The sequence below is a fragment of the Tachysurus vachellii genome, chromosome 26 (genome assembly GCF_030014155.1).
Source record: "Tachysurus vachellii isolate PV-2020 chromosome 26, HZAU_Pvac_v1, whole genome shotgun sequence".
Lineage (NCBI taxonomy): Eukaryota > Metazoa > Chordata > Actinopteri > Siluriformes > Bagridae > Tachysurus > Tachysurus vachellii.
In genome coordinates, this window is record NC_083485.1 from 3,260,007 (window position 1) to 3,277,219 (window position 17,213).

General features: G+C 34.4%; 2 protein-coding genes across 5 annotated transcripts; one reads left to right on the forward strand and one right to left on the reverse strand.

Moving 5' to 3' along the window:
• The first annotated feature begins 1,094 nt into the window (after window positions 1-1,094).
• On the forward strand, window positions 1,095-6,578 carry LOC132841192 (uncharacterized). Of its 4 annotated transcripts, none has more exons than XM_060863453.1 (11): window positions 1,095-1,331; window positions 1,512-1,614; window positions 1,721-1,945; window positions 2,043-2,236; window positions 2,699-2,743; window positions 4,581-4,698; window positions 5,121-5,296; window positions 5,426-5,450; window positions 5,819-6,058; window positions 6,261-6,449; window positions 6,536-6,578. In XM_060863453.1, exons 3-11 carry the CDS (start codon window positions 1,726-1,728, stop codon window positions 6,538-6,540), a joined length of 1,212 nt encoding a protein of 403 aa, XP_060719436.1. In that variant the 5' UTR covers window positions 1,095-1,331; window positions 1,512-1,614; window positions 1,721-1,725; the 3' UTR covers window positions 6,541-6,578. The 4 variants fall into 4 exon arrangements, with proteins under 4 accessions (XP_060719436.1, XP_060719439.1, XP_060719437.1 ...); XM_060863456.1 differs by having other exon boundaries at window positions 4,656-4,698; XM_060863454.1 differs by having other exon boundaries at window positions 1,512-1,559.
• Window positions 6,579-13,038: 6,460 nt separating this feature from the next.
• Window positions 13,039-17,150, reverse strand: LOC132841009 (uncharacterized). The gene is made up of 8 exons (XM_060863162.1): window positions 16,909-17,150; window positions 16,555-16,632; window positions 16,335-16,394; window positions 16,062-16,121; window positions 15,811-15,935; window positions 14,851-14,940; window positions 14,337-14,422; window positions 13,039-13,114 (listed from the first exon to the last, which is right to left on the reverse strand). Exons 1-8 carry the CDS (start codon window positions 17,030-17,032, stop codon window positions 13,099-13,101), a joined length of 639 nt encoding a protein of 212 aa, XP_060719145.1. The 5' UTR covers window positions 17,033-17,150; the 3' UTR covers window positions 13,039-13,098.
• Between the last annotated feature and the right edge of the window lie 63 nt (window positions 17,151-17,213).

Genomic DNA, 17,213 nt, shown 5'->3' on the forward strand with positions numbered 1-17,213 from the left:
ACATGAATTCATCACAAAAGGAAACAGTATCATACAGCCAGACAACAATTGATAACAAATGAAAAATGGTTTAAAAATAAAAAGAATGTGTGTTAGCCTACAAAATAAACAGCTTTTACTGAGACCTGGAGTTACAAATGAAACCAACACAGGAAATATTCATAGTGAAAATGAAAGTTGAACATGTTTTATTTGTAACTTGAAAATACTGTCGGTGGAGACTTCAGAGTCTGATAGATGTCCTCTGCACCAAGCAAGACTGTCAGATGCCAAGCAACATCAGACACAGCACGGACATCAAAAATCATGCAAAAGACATGAATTTAATGAATATCCTGAATTAAGAAATACCTACTAATATTAGAATATTTCTAATATTCTAATTACATGGACTGATATTTATCAACAAAATGAAAGGTAACCCTTTAGCTGGATAATATCTTTAGACTGTCTTAGATGAAGGAAGATTGATCTACTGATTCTTAACATGTCATCAGAAGGAAATAGGATGTAGGAAATATAACAATTATGGATGTGCTGATATTATTACTACAAAAAAAAAGAATGTTTTATTAACACTGTGAAGCTTTTCATGAAGAAATGTTTAGTTAAAATTTTGTAACAAATCTCCTATGTACGTTTATCACTACCCTTGACTCTGTCTTTTCTTTCTGGAAAAGTTAATGTTTGATTCACTTAAAAAAAAAACCAAAGGGTGTGATTTTACCAAGGGGAAATGATCAAGCATATTCATTGCTAACAAATAACAGAAAGTGTCTTAGAACAGTGACTTATAATTTTAGCTGTATAACCTTGTTAAGGTATTTCCCTGTCAGATCTTAGACCCTTGCTCTATTATTGTTTTTGTTGTTGGTGGTGGAACCAAGTGTCCTAAATTCTCTTCAGGTGAAATTGCAGTCAATATTTTTAAGTGTAAAAAAAATAATAATAATTTAAAGCCATACAAGTCAAAAATACATACTGAATAAGACGTGAATTAGGCAAGAATGAGGTCACTTGCTGTACATCATACTGTATGTCTAATACCTTCATTGAGTATTTGCACACTACATCCAGTAGATGGCAGCAGATACATGATACAGAAAAAAAAAAGTGTTTGTTTACTTGTTCATTTTTAGTACGTCAGTCAATGTTAGAGATTTAAGGATATTTGGGAGATTTACTGAAATCATAGACAAACAGACAAACCATTTATACAACAGAGTTAAAAATGAAAGCAAACACTGCAGACATTCATAATGAAAGTGAAAGCTTTCTGTTTTTGTGCAGTTAGTCTGCGGATTCTGAAGCAAGCAGTCGACGTCAATAAGGTTAGCAATGAGGTTATAAGGCGATTTAATGGGGAAAAATAAATGTTTTTAGTGTGACGGTGTTGTATGTATGCATTTAAACATAGACGTGTGTTTATAGACGTGTGTTTTTGATTTTGGTGTTTTGTCTAATTTTCTGTTTTGTTTTGCTTTTTCTTTTCTTGTATTTCCGCTGTACAGCTGTAAAACTGAACAAACACACAACCTGACACCGAGTGACTGAAAAAGGTGAGGCTTTATGACAACAAAGGCAGCTGTAAGTCAGCTGTACTCGTTTAAAAAGGTAATATATCAAAGGGGTAACATTGACATATGATACTCAAAAATATGAGTAGTGGTTTATATCTTAATAATTATTACTAATGGCTAATTCCTATTTTTGTTTACAGAAAAGATGACAGACATATTTTTAGGAAATAAGGTTTTTGTTCTTGTCACTGGAAAAACATTAAATGTTGATAAGAAATTCATGGAACATCTTAAACAACAAAAACCAGATCTGCAGGAGGTGAAAAATGTAGCTGAGTGCGATTATGTTCTGGTTTTCTGTCCTATTGTGTCACAAGCTTTAACCGACATTGAAGCGGCATTGAAAAATCTTCAGGATATTGCAGGTATTAAATATATAAAGCATAAATAAAATAATCAGTGACATGGTTGTGTGATGCACTATGGTATAAATCACTCCACTGAATACAATGTTTTCTTTAGGTTCCAAACCTGCTGTTCTAGTGATGCTCCATCACACGTTTAATAAAGATTATGCTGTACCAGACAGCAGCAGAGCTGTAAAAAGGAAGAATTTACTCACAGTAGACTGTCTGTTCCATGAAGATCAAGGATTACTTCAGTGTACAAAAAATGCTGAATCACTGGGAAAAATTCTAAGCATTATAAAACCCGAGGTAGCTGTTAAATTACTACTTTGAACAGTATTTACTTTATGCATATAACATACATAAAACACAATTTATTCACATGAAATGATCCCTCCCCCCCACACAATTGCTTACAGCATTTATAATGAACAATGTTTACTTTTCCATATTCTTATGAAAAAGTACCATTAAGAAATTTAAATTTGTATTGCACTTGTTTATTTGGTTGTAGTCATAGCTACATTTTTCAACATTCTGTCCACGTGTGCAATCATTGACAAGTTATGATGCAAAAATATAAAGTTTAGCTAGTGGGAGAATGTGAGAATCTCTGAAATCTTCACAATGAACATGGGCACAATGTAATTTTGTGTGTTCACATTTAAAAGCATTGAAATCTCAGTGAGGGAAATTCAAAGCATTGAGTCTTTTGGAAAAGTGAAGTTTTACAGCATGTGTGTTACTGATATGTTGTGTTTTTTCTTTTAGGCGTCATGGTGGAGTTATTTCGGGTTCTCTTCTCCAGCTCGTAACGTATGTAATATTAGCTATGTAAATCCTGTACTGTATATCGGTTGCATAGTGAGGTAAAATTCTTTGTGTGTAATTATATATATATATATATATATATATATATATATACACATGACTATATATATTTATATAGTCATGCCCTAAATACCCCAGGCAAATTCTAACTTGAAGTTACTTTTATTCAACCAGAAAGTTTTTTCTTGATTAGAAATGACTCAGGCATCTCCCAGAAGATAATAAGACGATGTACAAGACGCATCATTGTGGAAAAAAAATATTACTCATCTTTTAGTTACATTGGAACAAAAAGTGGCATGTCCAAAATTATTCATACCCTTATCAACAGTCAAAAGAAAAGCCCTTATTGGCTATTACAGCAATCAAACACTTGCTATAATTGCTGACCAGCTTTTTGCATGTCTCCACTGGTATTTTTGCCCATTCATCTTTAGCGATGAGCTCCTAGTCTTTCAGGTTGGAGGGTCTCCTTGCCATCACCCTGATCTTTAGCTTCCTCCACAGATTCTCAGTTGGATTTAAGTCAGGGCTCTGGCTGGGCCACTAAAAAACATTAATGTTTTTGTCTGCTATCCATTTCTTCACCACTTTTGCTGTATGCTTTGGGTCGTTGTCATGCTGAAATGTCCACTGGTGAGCAAGGCCAAGTTTCTCTGCAGACTGCCTGATGTTGTTCTTGATTATTTTGAGGTATTGCTCCTTTTTCATGGTGCTGTTTTCTGTGATTAGGTTCCCTGGTGCACCAGAAGAAAAACACCCCCAAAACATTAGGTTTCCACCACCATGTTTGACAGTGGGGATGGTGTTCTTAGGGTTGAAGGCTTCTCCTTTTTTATGCCAAATGAAAGCTACATCATTGTGATCAAACAATAAATTTTTTGTTTCATCTGACCATAAAACAGAAGAGCATAAGTCTTCTTCTTTGTCCAGATGAGCATTTGCAAAGGCCAAGCGAGCTTTTGTGTGCCTTATCTGGAGAAGTGGTGTCCTCCTTGGTCTGCGTGTGCAGTGTCCGTTGGACTCTCTGCCTTGAGATGTTGCCACCAGCAGAGCCCAGATTCATTAGGATGGCCTTAGTGGTGATCCTTGGATTCTTTTTTACCTCTCTCACTATCCTCCTGGCCAGCACAGGTGTCACTTTTGGCTTCCGACCACGTCCTCTGAGATTTTTCACAGTGCAGAACATCTTGAATTGTATAATAATACTTTGCACTATAGCCACTGGAACTTCAAAACATTTAGATATTGTCTTATAGCCCTTTCCTGACTTGTGAGCAGCCACAATGCGCAGCCGCAGGTCCTCAGTGAGCTCCTTTTTCTTAGCCATGACTGTCCACAAACCAACAGCAGAGAGCTTCTCTTTTTCTCCTTTTGAGTTGATTAAAACAGCTGTTTCCAATGAATCAGGGTAATTAGGATGCTTTAGAACAGCTTGGACTGTTTGGAATGGTATAGATCTTTGGATTTTCCCATAGACTGTGACAGTTTGCAAAGGGTATGAATAATTTTGGACATGCCACTTTTTGTTTAAATGTAAATAGAAGATGAGTAATAATTTTTTCCACAATGATGCGTCTTGTACATCATGTTATTATCTTCTGGGAGACGCCTGTGTCATTTCTAATCAAGAAAAAACTTGCTGGTTGAATAAAAGTAACTTCAAGTCAGAATTTGGCAGGGGTATGAATAATTTCAAGCTTGACTGTATATATATATATATATATATATATATATATATACACACACACACACACACACACACACACACATACACACATAAAACATACCCTATAGATGTATGTCACTTTACTTTTTCTAGCAAACAAATAACATGGAGATTGGACCGTCCAAAACAGAATCTGACATGACTTCTGAAATTCAAAATGCCCCTCAGATTATCAGGAACAGTGACGTGCAAAATGAACAAAAAGCCTCTGGTAAGAGTTCAAAACTAATGTCTTCTTCATGTGTGTTACAGATTTCATGTTGTTTTTATATTCTGCTGTCTATAAGGAAATTATTTAAACCAACATATACATGTATAAAAGAAATGAAAGGAAATAATGATTATTAGGTTGAACCATGATAACTGACTCTCTGCTGTACAAATGTTTATGTCTCCAAGGCAGTATAATTTACAGGAAACAAAATTTAACAGACAGACTGAATTGGAACTTAACATTTAACTAGTTTTTCAATTTGAATCTTTCTTAGACTCATAAAATCCCAGTAGCTACTTTTATTGCTCCATTTTTAGGAATCAGGAAGTACAGTTAAAATCCCATTAATCATTTATATTATGCTACAGTGACTGATCATTAGATGTTTCTTTGTAATCTACATTTTATTTTGTCTTTAGATCATCAGCCTTCTGGTAACCAGATGAATAATACAGAGAATATTGTACCAGACAGCAGCAGATCTGTAAACAGACAGAATACGATCACAGCCGACTGTCTGTTGAATGAAGATCAGGAATCAGTGCCATGTCATGAGAACAATGGCCCATTTTCCAAATTTGCAAACTGGATTGAGGTGAGGATTTTTATTTCTCTAAAATCATGGTGAATTTTACATTTTACAACAGAATTAAATTGGGAAATCTTTAGAATTTAAATAACCAAGTTGAAAATGTTCTAACAATATATTCTACATATCATTCAGGGAAAGACAACAAGAAAAAGTAAAAGTAAGTCACTTTGTTGCAGACAGTTTATCATGTATAATGTAACAGCAACACATATTTAATCTATTTAGTCCTTTTTTCAATTACTGAGTGATCGAGGGTCGAGGGCCTTGCACAGGGGCCCAGCAGTGGCAGCTTAATGAACCTGGGATTCAAATTCACAACCTACCCATCAGTTGTCCAACACCTTAACCACTAAACTACCACATCCCACAAATCTTCTAGGATGTGCTACCATAAATCTTACTTGAAATACTGCTGGCAAATTTGCTATTGCTCAATAATTATCCTGATTCATGCAATGCATCTAAAATATTCCCAGGAATCATTTATATTATACTACAGTGACTGACGATTTGTTTTCTCTTTAGATCATCAGCCTTCTTTTATCCAGATGTTGAAGTGTCCTCGTCTAACATACTTCACTATAATCTCTGGAAAGACATTAGGACATCATGTGGACATAGAGAGGAAACTTCAGGAACTAATACCAGGCCTACAGATGGTGATGAAATTGGAAGAGTCTGATTTCATTCTGATTTTCTGCCCTGTTGTTACACAAGCTGGAACTGACATTGTAGAAGCATTGAAGATGCTCAATACCCAAGCAGGTAAAACACTCATTATTCCAATAAATCAACAATTTTCACAAAAATACAATCATTAATTTTAAGGATGAAAAATAATATTTGACATAAGGTCACTTAACTTCTTTCTGAATCTTTGTTTTTATTAAACATTTATTTTTCAATTTTACCGTCTGAGAAATATTTGCATTCTTAGTTCACTAAACTCCAATGTCTCCATCAAAAGGTGACAAACCTGCAGTTCTGGTGGTGCTTCATCACACCTTTAATCCAGAACTTATTGTACCAGACAGCAGCAGATTAGTAAATAGACAGAATACGATCACAGTCGACTGTCTGTTCTATGAAGATCAGGGATTACTGAAGTGTCATAAGAACAATGAAGCACTGTCCAAAGTTGTAAACTGGCTGCAAGGTGAGGTTGAAATCACTCACAGTGGGTGGGTTTTGTTTGTTCTACCATAGGTTTAGTGTTAACTGCTTTGTTGCGTGTGTTTGCAGGGTGATGAAAATCATGAAAAGAACAGCATACTTGGCAACTTCAGTGAGTATGACAAATTTTTAATTCATTTAAGATAAGTTAGATGAATCTGGGCATTACGCCAGTGAGAAGCATCTAAATCTTTTATTTTCTGACAGCTGCTGATAAACATAAGTACATAACATTATGAATGAATTTTGAATGAATGACTATGAACGTTCATTTATTCAGGAAAAAAAGTGGCCCGATTCGAGGTCAAAAGAAACTGACAATATGTGATTTTTTTTCTGTTTTTTTGTAAATACTTAAGTAAATAAATAAGGATATAATAAATATAAAAAAGTGAGATGAATTTCATATTATCGCGCAAATGTAAGAATAAGAAATAGATTAAAAAAGACAAAAGATTAATCATGTGATTTAGATATGACATTTGTTTTTATTTAACTTCATCGAAACGAGTATAGAAAAAAGAAAACATGATGAATGATGAATACAGAGAAGGCCATGTCCAGGATGGACCATCTTAAAGACCTTGATGATCTCGGTTTCTTCTCATGAAGCACTGACCAACCCACTACATATATATATAGCTTAAATTAAATAATGTTTATAACTTGTAAGATTTATTTATGTAAAATTGACTCATCTCCATTATGATTAATGTCCTTAAAACTGCTGAGAATTAGCATGTAGTAGATGCCTGCTTTTATTTGTGGCTCTCTCTATTTGTCATGAACACGAAACAGAGCGGACCCAAACGCAGGATAGCATAAATCAAAACAGGGTTTTAATAACTGAAAACATGAAACAGGACGCAGACTAAAGACAGGACAAACCACAGTAGATGCCACGCCGCCCAAAGCAACGCGGCACAGTTAAATACACTAGACAATGAGAACAATAAGGATCAGGTGTGATGACAGGGAGGAGCAGACGAAGGCGGGGCAGACACGTGACGAGAAACATAAACAAGTGCACGTGGCCAGAGTCCGGGCAGAGTCCTTACACTATTCTTCATACAAGCATGAACAGTGGACAATGTAATGTTCTTTTTGATAAATACACTGAATAAATGAAATACTTAATAATTATAATAAGCAGTATATTATGATTTAATGCATTTACATGTATTGTTATGTAAAAGTAAAAATATATAAATGAAAGTAACTAACTAATGAAAGCACAAAATTCTGCGATGATAATATATACCATGAATGAACTTCCCCTAGGGGTCTGGACAGCTGAGTCACTGGCTATTTTCAAATGACGGTTGAAGACCTACTTATTCATGAAACACTTTCTACAACTAGCACTTTCTTCCTTGTTTGATGTATGTGTGTATTTAAAAAAACAACAACAGTAATTTAAACACGTGGTATTCTAAGTCTGTAGCCTAGTGAACCAGAATTCATGCATTCAATGATAGAGACTTAAGCACATTTGTATGTCGCTCTGGATACTTGCATCTTCCAAATGATGTAAATGTAAATGTAATGAACATATAGACCAAGTGACATTTTGCATGCAACAAAAAGATAAAACTCAAAGTATATCCCCACAACCAAAAGGATGGTGGTCAGTAAGAGGATGTTTATGATGAGGAGTGGAACAGTTATCTTTTTCCCTACATGTGTAAAACAGAACATCAATATAATATCAAAATGAAAATGATCACAGTGGGTGATTGAAGTGTTTTCCTTTTGCTTGAAATCTGATTATAGATTTTTTTTAATAATAAATTATTATCTACAAAAATAATCATTTTTTTTCCCAGGTACTTGTGTACCTCTATAATTTCACAGCATTCACTCAACTGTACACAGTTTTATACACTCTGGCATTCTATCAGCAGTTTGTCCATCCATCTGTGTGTTCATCCATCCACCCCTTACTTACCTGAAGCTTTTCTTGTGATTACTGTTGGTGGGGTCTGCAGAGTTGGTGGGGTCTGCAGAGTCTGATAGATGTCCTCAGTCTTTCTTTGTTCTTGAATATCATACACATTTAATGACACACAATGCTTCTGCTGCAGCTCCATTGTTCAACAATCAGCCAAAGAGACCGACAAACTCATATACACCAAGCAAGACTTGTTTGTTTAAAAGATGTCCTGCAACTTCTGACACAGTAAATGTTAGAACAACACATGTACAGCTCACTTCTCCTTCTACTTCTGTATTTTTTTTCTGAACATAATAAAAATAGATGTATGGTCCAGTAAAAAAAAAAAAACAAACACATGGTAGTCTTGTGTGGTTTATTTGTTGTAAATGAAAAAGCTAAACCATGTTGTATGTGTAGGATAGAAAATGAGTGCTCATTGAATAAACAAATCATTTTTGTTTACTTTACAATTTTTATGAAGTAAGTCATTGCTAGAAGTTTTAGACATAAAATCACTCCAAAAGGAAACAGTATCATACAGCCAGTCAGAATGATATTTACTGAAATTAAAGACAATAAGACAACAATTTTTAACAAATGAAAGAATGTGTGTTAACCTACAAAATAAACAGCTTTTACTGAGACCTGGAGTTACAAATGTAACCAACACAGGAAATATTCATAGTGAAAATGCAAGTTGAACATGTTTATGAACATGAATATTTCTAATATTCTAATTACATGGACTAATATTCATCAACAAAATGAAAGGTAACCCTTTTGCTGGATAATATCTTTAGACTATCTGAAGAAGGATCGATCTACTGATTCTTATCATGTCATCAGAAGGAAATACTGTAGGATGTAGGAAATATAACAATTATGGATGTGCTGATATTATTACTACAAAAAGAATGTTTTATTAACACTGTGAAGCTTTTCATGAAGAAATGTTTATCTAAAATTTTGTAACAAATCTCCTATGTATGTTTATCACTACCCTTGACTCTGTCTTTTCTTTCTGGAAAAGTTCATGTTTGATTCAGTTAAAAAAAAAACAAACAAAGGGTGTGATTTTACCAAGGGGGAAAAGATCAAGCACATTCATTGCTAACAAATAACAGAAAGTCTATTAGAACAGTAACTTATAATTTTAGATGTATAACCTTGTTAATGTATTTCCCTGCCAGACCTTACACCCTTGTTCTATTATTGTTGTTGGTGGTGGTGATGGAACCAAGTGTCTTTAATTCCCTTCAGGTGAAATTGCAATCAATATTTTTAAGTGTAAAAAAAGAAATTAATTAAAAATACGAAAACAAGCCATACAAGTCAAAAATACATACTGACTAAAACGTGAATTAGGCAAGAATGAGGCCACTTTCTGTACATCATACTGCATTCACTAAACTGTCCACAGTTTTATACACTCTGGCATTCTATCAGCAGTTTGTCCATCCATCTGTGTGTTCATCCATCCACCCCTTACTTACCTGAAGCTTTTCTTGTGATTACTGTTGGTGGGGTCTGCAGAGTTGGTGGGGTCTGCAGAGTCTGATGAATGTCATCAGTCTTTCTTTGTTCTTCAATATCATACACATTTAATGACACACAATGCTTCTGCTGCAGCTCCAAAGAGACCGACAAACTCATATACACCAAGCAAGACTTGTGGTGTTAAAAGATGTCCTGCAACTTCTGACACAGTAAATGTTAGCACAGCACATGTACAGCTCACTTCTCCTTCCTTCTACTTCTGTATTTTTTCCCCTACATGATAAAAATAGATGTATGTTCCAGTAAAAAAGAAGAACGTACATATGGTAGTCTTGTGTGTTTTTTTTAACGTAAATAAAAAAGCTAAACCATGTTGTACAGTAGGTTTAGAATAGAAAATGAGTGATTATTGAATACAACAAATCATTTTTGTTTACTTGGCAATTTTTAGTCATAAAATCATCCCAAAAGGAAACCGTATCATACAGCCAGTCAGAATGATATTTACTGATATTAAAGACAATAAGACAACAATTGATAACAAATGAAAAATGGTTTAAAAAGAAAAAGAATGTGTGTTAGTCTACAAAATAAACAGCTTTTACTGAGACCAGGGGCCTGTTTCAGAAAGTGGGTTTATATATATATATATATATATATATATATATATATATATATATATATATATATATATATATATATACATACATACACACATACATACATATACATATATACATACACATACACACACATTTCTTAAAATACACCTTTTAAAATTTGATGTTAAATCCACTATAGTTTTATACAGCAGTGTTGCTTCTTTTTTTTTTTTTAATACGTGTTAAAATTCTCCATATGGATGAATAAGCACTTCCGGTTCTGCTGGTGAGAAATATGCAGACTTTTCTTTTGTCTGACGCTGTTGCCATGGTGACTCGTTATATCTGCGCTCCATTGATAATGGCTTTTTTTAGTTGTAGTGCACGCGCTTAACTCAGAGTCAGTCAACTTAGAGTTGATAAAACTAACTCTTTTCAGCTGTTCTGTGACCGAAAACTCAGAGTTTCCCATCTCGGGGTTTGTCAACTCAGAGTTCAAGTTTAAACTCAGAGTTGGTTGAACCTCCTTTCTGAAACAGGCCCCAGGGGCCGTTTCAGAAAGCAGGTTAAGTGAAAACTCTGAGTAAGTTAACCCTGAAATGAGGGAAACTCTGGCTTTTCCGTTTCAGAAACGGAGGTAAGTTAAACCCGAGAAAGCAGGTTAAGTTAAGCCCGTTTCTGAAAGCGAGGTAATTTATACTCAGAGTCAGTTACCATAGTAACTTACTCTGTGAACCTAACCTGGTCAGGAGCAGGTATTCAGTTAACTCAGAATTTCTTTCGATCTCCTCCCATTTTTAGAGGAAGCGACATTTAAACACCTCATTCATTGCACACGTTTCAGACACAGCACGAACATCAAAAATCATGCAAAAGACATGAATTTAATGAATATCCTGAATTCAGAAATATCTCCTAATATTAGAATATTTCTAATATTCTAATTACATGGACTGATATTTATCAACAAAATGAAAGGTAACCCTTTAGCTGGATAATATCTTTAGACTTAGATGAAGAAGGATCGATCTACTGATTCTTAACATGTCATCAGAAGGAAATAGGATGTAGGAAATATAACAATTATGGATGTGCTGATATTATTACTACAAAAATAATGTTTTATTAACAGCGTGAAGCTTTTCGTGAAGAAATGTTTAACATTTTGGAACAAATCTCCTATGTACGTTTATCACTACCCTTGACTCTGTCTTTTCTTTCTGGAAAAGTTCATGTTTTATTCAGTTAAAAAAAAAACAAAGGGTATGATTCCGTGACTTATAATTTTAGCTGTATAACCTTGTAAATGTATTTCCCTGCCAGATCTTAGACTCTTGTTCTATTTTTGTTGTTGTTGGTGGTGGTGGAACCAAGTGTCTTTAATTCCCTTCAGGTTAAATTGCAGTCAATATTTTTAAAGTTTAAAAAAATACATAATTAAAAGCCATACAAGTCAAAAATACATACTGAATAAGACGTGAATTAGGCAAGAATGAGGTCACTTGCTGTACATCATACTGTATGTCTAATACCTTCATTGAGTATTTGCACACTACATCCAGTAGATGGCAGCAGATACATGCTACAGAAAAAAAAAATCAAAAACAACATCGTGTTTGTTTACTTGTTCATTTTTAGTACGTCAGTCAATGTTAGAGGTTTAAGACGTAAAAATCATACCCAAAGCATATTTGGGAGATTTACTGAAATCATAGGCAAACCATTTTAACAACAGAAACCATAACACGGCCTATGAAGGAGGGGCTGGAATGGAGGAAGAGAGAAGACTTATGAAAATCATGATTCCTGAAATCCAGAGATATATTTTGACCTCCAAACCAAAGATGAAGGAATATTTCAGAGGACAGATGGAAGAGAAGGATAGAGAGCTGGAGTTACTGAAAAAGACACTGACCCAGCTTAGAAAAGAGAAAAACGAACCCATTTTAGGAAATGAGGTTAATAATGAGTCTGGAGAAACCACCTTCAAAAACAAGTGGAGGAAACATGGTGGGAGTTTATGATTTATCAGGATTTTATTTATTTATCAGGTTTGTAAAGACAGTGATGGTGAGATTTATTCATGCAGACCTGTGCATAAACCTGACACTTTTGCTGGAGGAAAGTTACTCTTGAGGGCTTAGCGATTCTGTCATCCAGCCACATACACAACTGGTGCAAATGATTTTCTTAACTTTAATAGGAATTACATAATTACAAAAGAGCTCCATTGTCCAAAGAAATCTTATCTACAATGACCAAAGAGATTGAAGAACCTGGATACGTCAAGCAAGGCTAGAGTTTTTTTTCATTGTGATGAAGTGCAACCTCACATACAGCATTTCACAGACACTAAAAACCACATTTCCGCCTAATTGCAGTTTCTGTTTCAGATAAAACCACAAGAAAAATTTGTTTCAGTTTTCACAGTTAATACAATTAACTATACATTTCATGTATAAGGATAATATGAATATTGGATAATGCACAATTAACATGATCTAATGATCGTATGTTTTTTATATTTCTTTTACTCAGCCTGCGATAAATATTTATAAGGACATCAAGGAGATCAAGTATTCTCTCTGTTTTATCTTCTAATTCCTGAAATACCTGCAAAAAATACCTGCAGGTTAGTATTATGATCTCCATTTTACATGACATCACTAGTCATATGATTTGACCTTCGTTAACAATAAAATGACACTTGAAAAAACAAAACAAAAAAAACACTAGAAGACATGCAAGTTGAATTTATTAATGAATGAAGTAATACTTAAAAAAAATCTATAAAAATCTATTTATAGTGGCTATAAACAGTTGTTCCATCATCATCATCATCATCATCATCAACATCACTTTTTCCAATCTTAAATTTAATAATACAAAAAAATGCAAGATACAGCAAATGAAGCAAAGTTAAAAGAAACAGAGATGTTAGAGAGGGAGTCTGTAAATTATAACGGTCTACAAAGTTTACTAAACTAAAGTTTATCACACAAACATTAACACAATAAGTTGCTTGTTCTGTAGCTTTTTAGGAAGCTGGGGTTGATGCCGCACCCACGGAGCTGAGAAGGTTGAGAGTTTTGTTCTGGGTCTCGACTGTAGCAGATTGTCAGTGCCAGTGTCTGAATCGCCTACCAAACATTACTTTAACATTTATTCACTCTTGCCTGTCCTGTTCACAAAATGATGATGAAATACACATGTTGGCTAGCTAGCAGAGTTTAGTGACATGTTTGCAAAACATCTTTTTTAATATTATGTACAGTAATTAGTTAATTGTAATTAGTTAATAAAATTTTTAAGCTTTAGCAGCACTTGTAATTTAATCACCCTTTTTTTATGTTATGAAAGGTCACTAAAGCTAAAATAATGCTGAAGCTTTAGAGGTTTGGGATAATTACAGATAACTAGAACAACATGATCTAATACAATGATCCTCATGCTGTATTTCCAGACTGACATTCTGTCTGATTTACATGTTTGGCCTTTGCTGTAGTTTTACCCTCTTGCAATATTTCCGGAAGTTTTATTCATTCTTATGAACTCTAATAACATAAACAGGAAAGTTTATCTAATGATTTCTCCAATTTCTTATTTACACTCCCATATGTGCACATTGTGCCATCTGTGACTCTTGAAGACATTAAATGCATTTTGTCTATTTTCATTTTAAAAAGGCTGTTAATATTGGTAACAAGTGAGAAAAACTACAAGACATACTAAGTAAATATTGTATACAAGGCCCTGGGTCAATATGAAATCCATGGAAATGTTAAGCAAAGCTTTTTTTTTTTTTTTTTTTTGGTGTTTGGAGCTGGTACTTTACCTTTGGTCATAAGCACACACCCATCCCTCTGACTGCTCACTGAGATCAGACAACTCACCAAACGTTGTACAGTTAGGCTTCAAATCCTGAAAAGAGATAAAAAAAAAAAAAAAAAAGGCACTGGTGAAGAAGGCACAGGAGTGTATTTACCATCTTGGATGATTAAAGAACTTCCCCTCTCAGGTGCTAAGGACTTTCGATCATTACGAACATCCTGATGGGACACATCCTAGAATAGGAACAGCACCTAGCAGTGTAGGTGAGCTCTCCAGTGGGTGGTCTAACCAGCTGAGTATACCATCCACTATGAGCTCCCCAACCTGCTATCATTGACCTGTTGTCTAAAGCAAGCAGTGCTGGACTGAGGCCAGGAAGATTATGTTGGACCTCAGCAATCCAAATGGACTTTTCTCTCTGCTTCAGTCAGGGAAGTACTTTCGTTCCATGAAGGCAAACACAGAGAATTAGTCTGGAATGGGTATGAGGGATAAGAAAAAATGGTACTGCAAAATACCATATACATCCATGCATGCATATCATGGTAATCCAAGTCACCCCTTTGCACTAGCAAGTGCTTTCCATTGATTTGTGATTGCAGCCAGTCCTGCAAACACAGACATAGAAACAGAATTAGGACATATTTAGAACAGAATACTGTTTTATTCACTTATTGATTCAATATAGGTCTCATGGTGGTCACTGTCAACTGATGATGGTGGAAAAAATTAGCTAACATAGACTGTGGTAAAAACGAGTGATGACGAGGCCTACAATCAGTAACTGTACAGTGAATCCATAAACTGCACATATGAGTAGCTTAAACTGATGAAATAAGTGTAGGTAAAACTAAACTAACAGTGTTTGAGAGAGAAAACAGTGATGTCCATACAGGAACTTACACTGCTAGAAGTATTGACGCATTTTAACCACAAGCCCAAAATATATATGGAAACCACACACGCAGATCCTGTGCTAGAAGCTGCAATGACCAGAAATGTGTTTATGAGTGAGATCTACCAAGTGTGTTGTGTGTTCACAGAGAATCACTCTATATTACAGGGCTTTGATGCAAAATAAAAGAGTTTTAGTTTGTTCAGTCACTCTGTAAGAATTTATAGTTACTTCAAAGTCAATTAAAAGCCATGAATAACGCTCCTTGACTCAATTCCTTAAAAGCTTAAATCTCCAAAAAATTTTATTTCCTAAAACATACATTTTAATTATCTTTTCTAAGCTTTCTGTCGTGAGCCAGAAGTTTGGACCTTTACTTTGAAATACTTCATCAAGCTTTGCTTTGCTGTTTTGAAGGCAATTACAAGTTGGTTCTTGGCAAATCTAGCAAATCTATTGCTTGAGGTAATAAAGATGGTAATAGAGATTCATCCAAGAGAAAACCAATCAATTATCCATGTTAAAAACAACAATTGTATATAATAAGTATGTATATGTATAGTGTGTGTGTGTGTGTGTGTACCCTGTTGTCTGCTGTTACAGTGGCAATTTCGGCGCGCCGCTCCTGACAAAACTCATAAGCAGTATTGCAGTCACTGTGGTTATTCCAGAACAAATAGAACATGCCATCATAGAGATACCAGATCTCTGGAAGATACAGAAAAGTGCATAACATGTTTACTGATATATTTGGAATATTGGGGAAAAAAAAGGATTTATCTTTCGGTCAGTATGAATGAACAATATGTTTAATGATTTGATTGGACATTTTACCTTGGTTCATCTTCTGGTCATTTAACACTTTTTCTTCCTCTATTTGTCTAAAGTGGTAATCTACAAGATAAAAAAGATTATTTATTTATATATATATATATATATATATATATATATATATATATATATATATATATATATATGTCCATTTATGTCCTTTTAAACATTGAATTTAGGTTGTGCTGCGTACCCACACGAAGGTGTGATATATTGAAAGCACATATAGACCAAGTGAATGAACAATATGTTTATTGATTTGATTGGACATTTTACCTTGGTTTATCTTCTGGGCATTTAACACTTTTTCTTCCTCTGTTTGTCTAAAATGGTAAACTACAAGATAAAAAAGATTATTTATATATATACTTGTGTCCATTTATGTCCTTTTAAACATTTAATTCAGGTTGCACTGTGTACCACACAAAAGTGTGATATGTTGAATGCACATATAGACCAAGTGACATTTTGCATGCAACAAAAAGATAAAACTTACAGTGTATCCCCACAACCAAAAGGATGGTGGTCAGTAAGACGATGTTTATGATGAGGAGTGGAACAGTTATCTTTTTCCCTACATGTGTAAAACAGAAAATCAAAATAATATCATAATGAAAATGATCACAGTGGGTGATTGAAGTGTTTTCCTTTTGCTTGAAACAATCTGAATATAGATTTTATTTTTAATAATAAATTATTATCTACAAAAATAATATTTTTTTCCCCAGGTACTTGTGTACCTCTATAATTTCACAGCGTTCATTCAACTGTACACAGTTTTATACACTCTGGCATTCTATCAGCAGTTTGTCCATCCATCTGTGTGTTCATCCATCCACCCCTTACTTACCTGAAGCTTTTCTTGTGATTACTGTTGGTGGGGTCTGCAGAGTCTGATAGATGTCCTCAGTCTTTCTTTGTTCTTGAATGTCATACACATTTAATGACACACAATGCTTCTGCTGCAGCTCCATCGTTCAACAGTCAGCCAAAGAGACAGACAAACTCATATACACCAAGCAAGACTTGTGGGTTTAAAAGATGTCCTGCAACTTCTGACACAGTAAATGTTATCACAGCACATGTACAGCTCACTTCTCCTTCTACTTCTGTATTTTTTTCAACATGATAAAAATAGATGTACGGTCCAGTAAA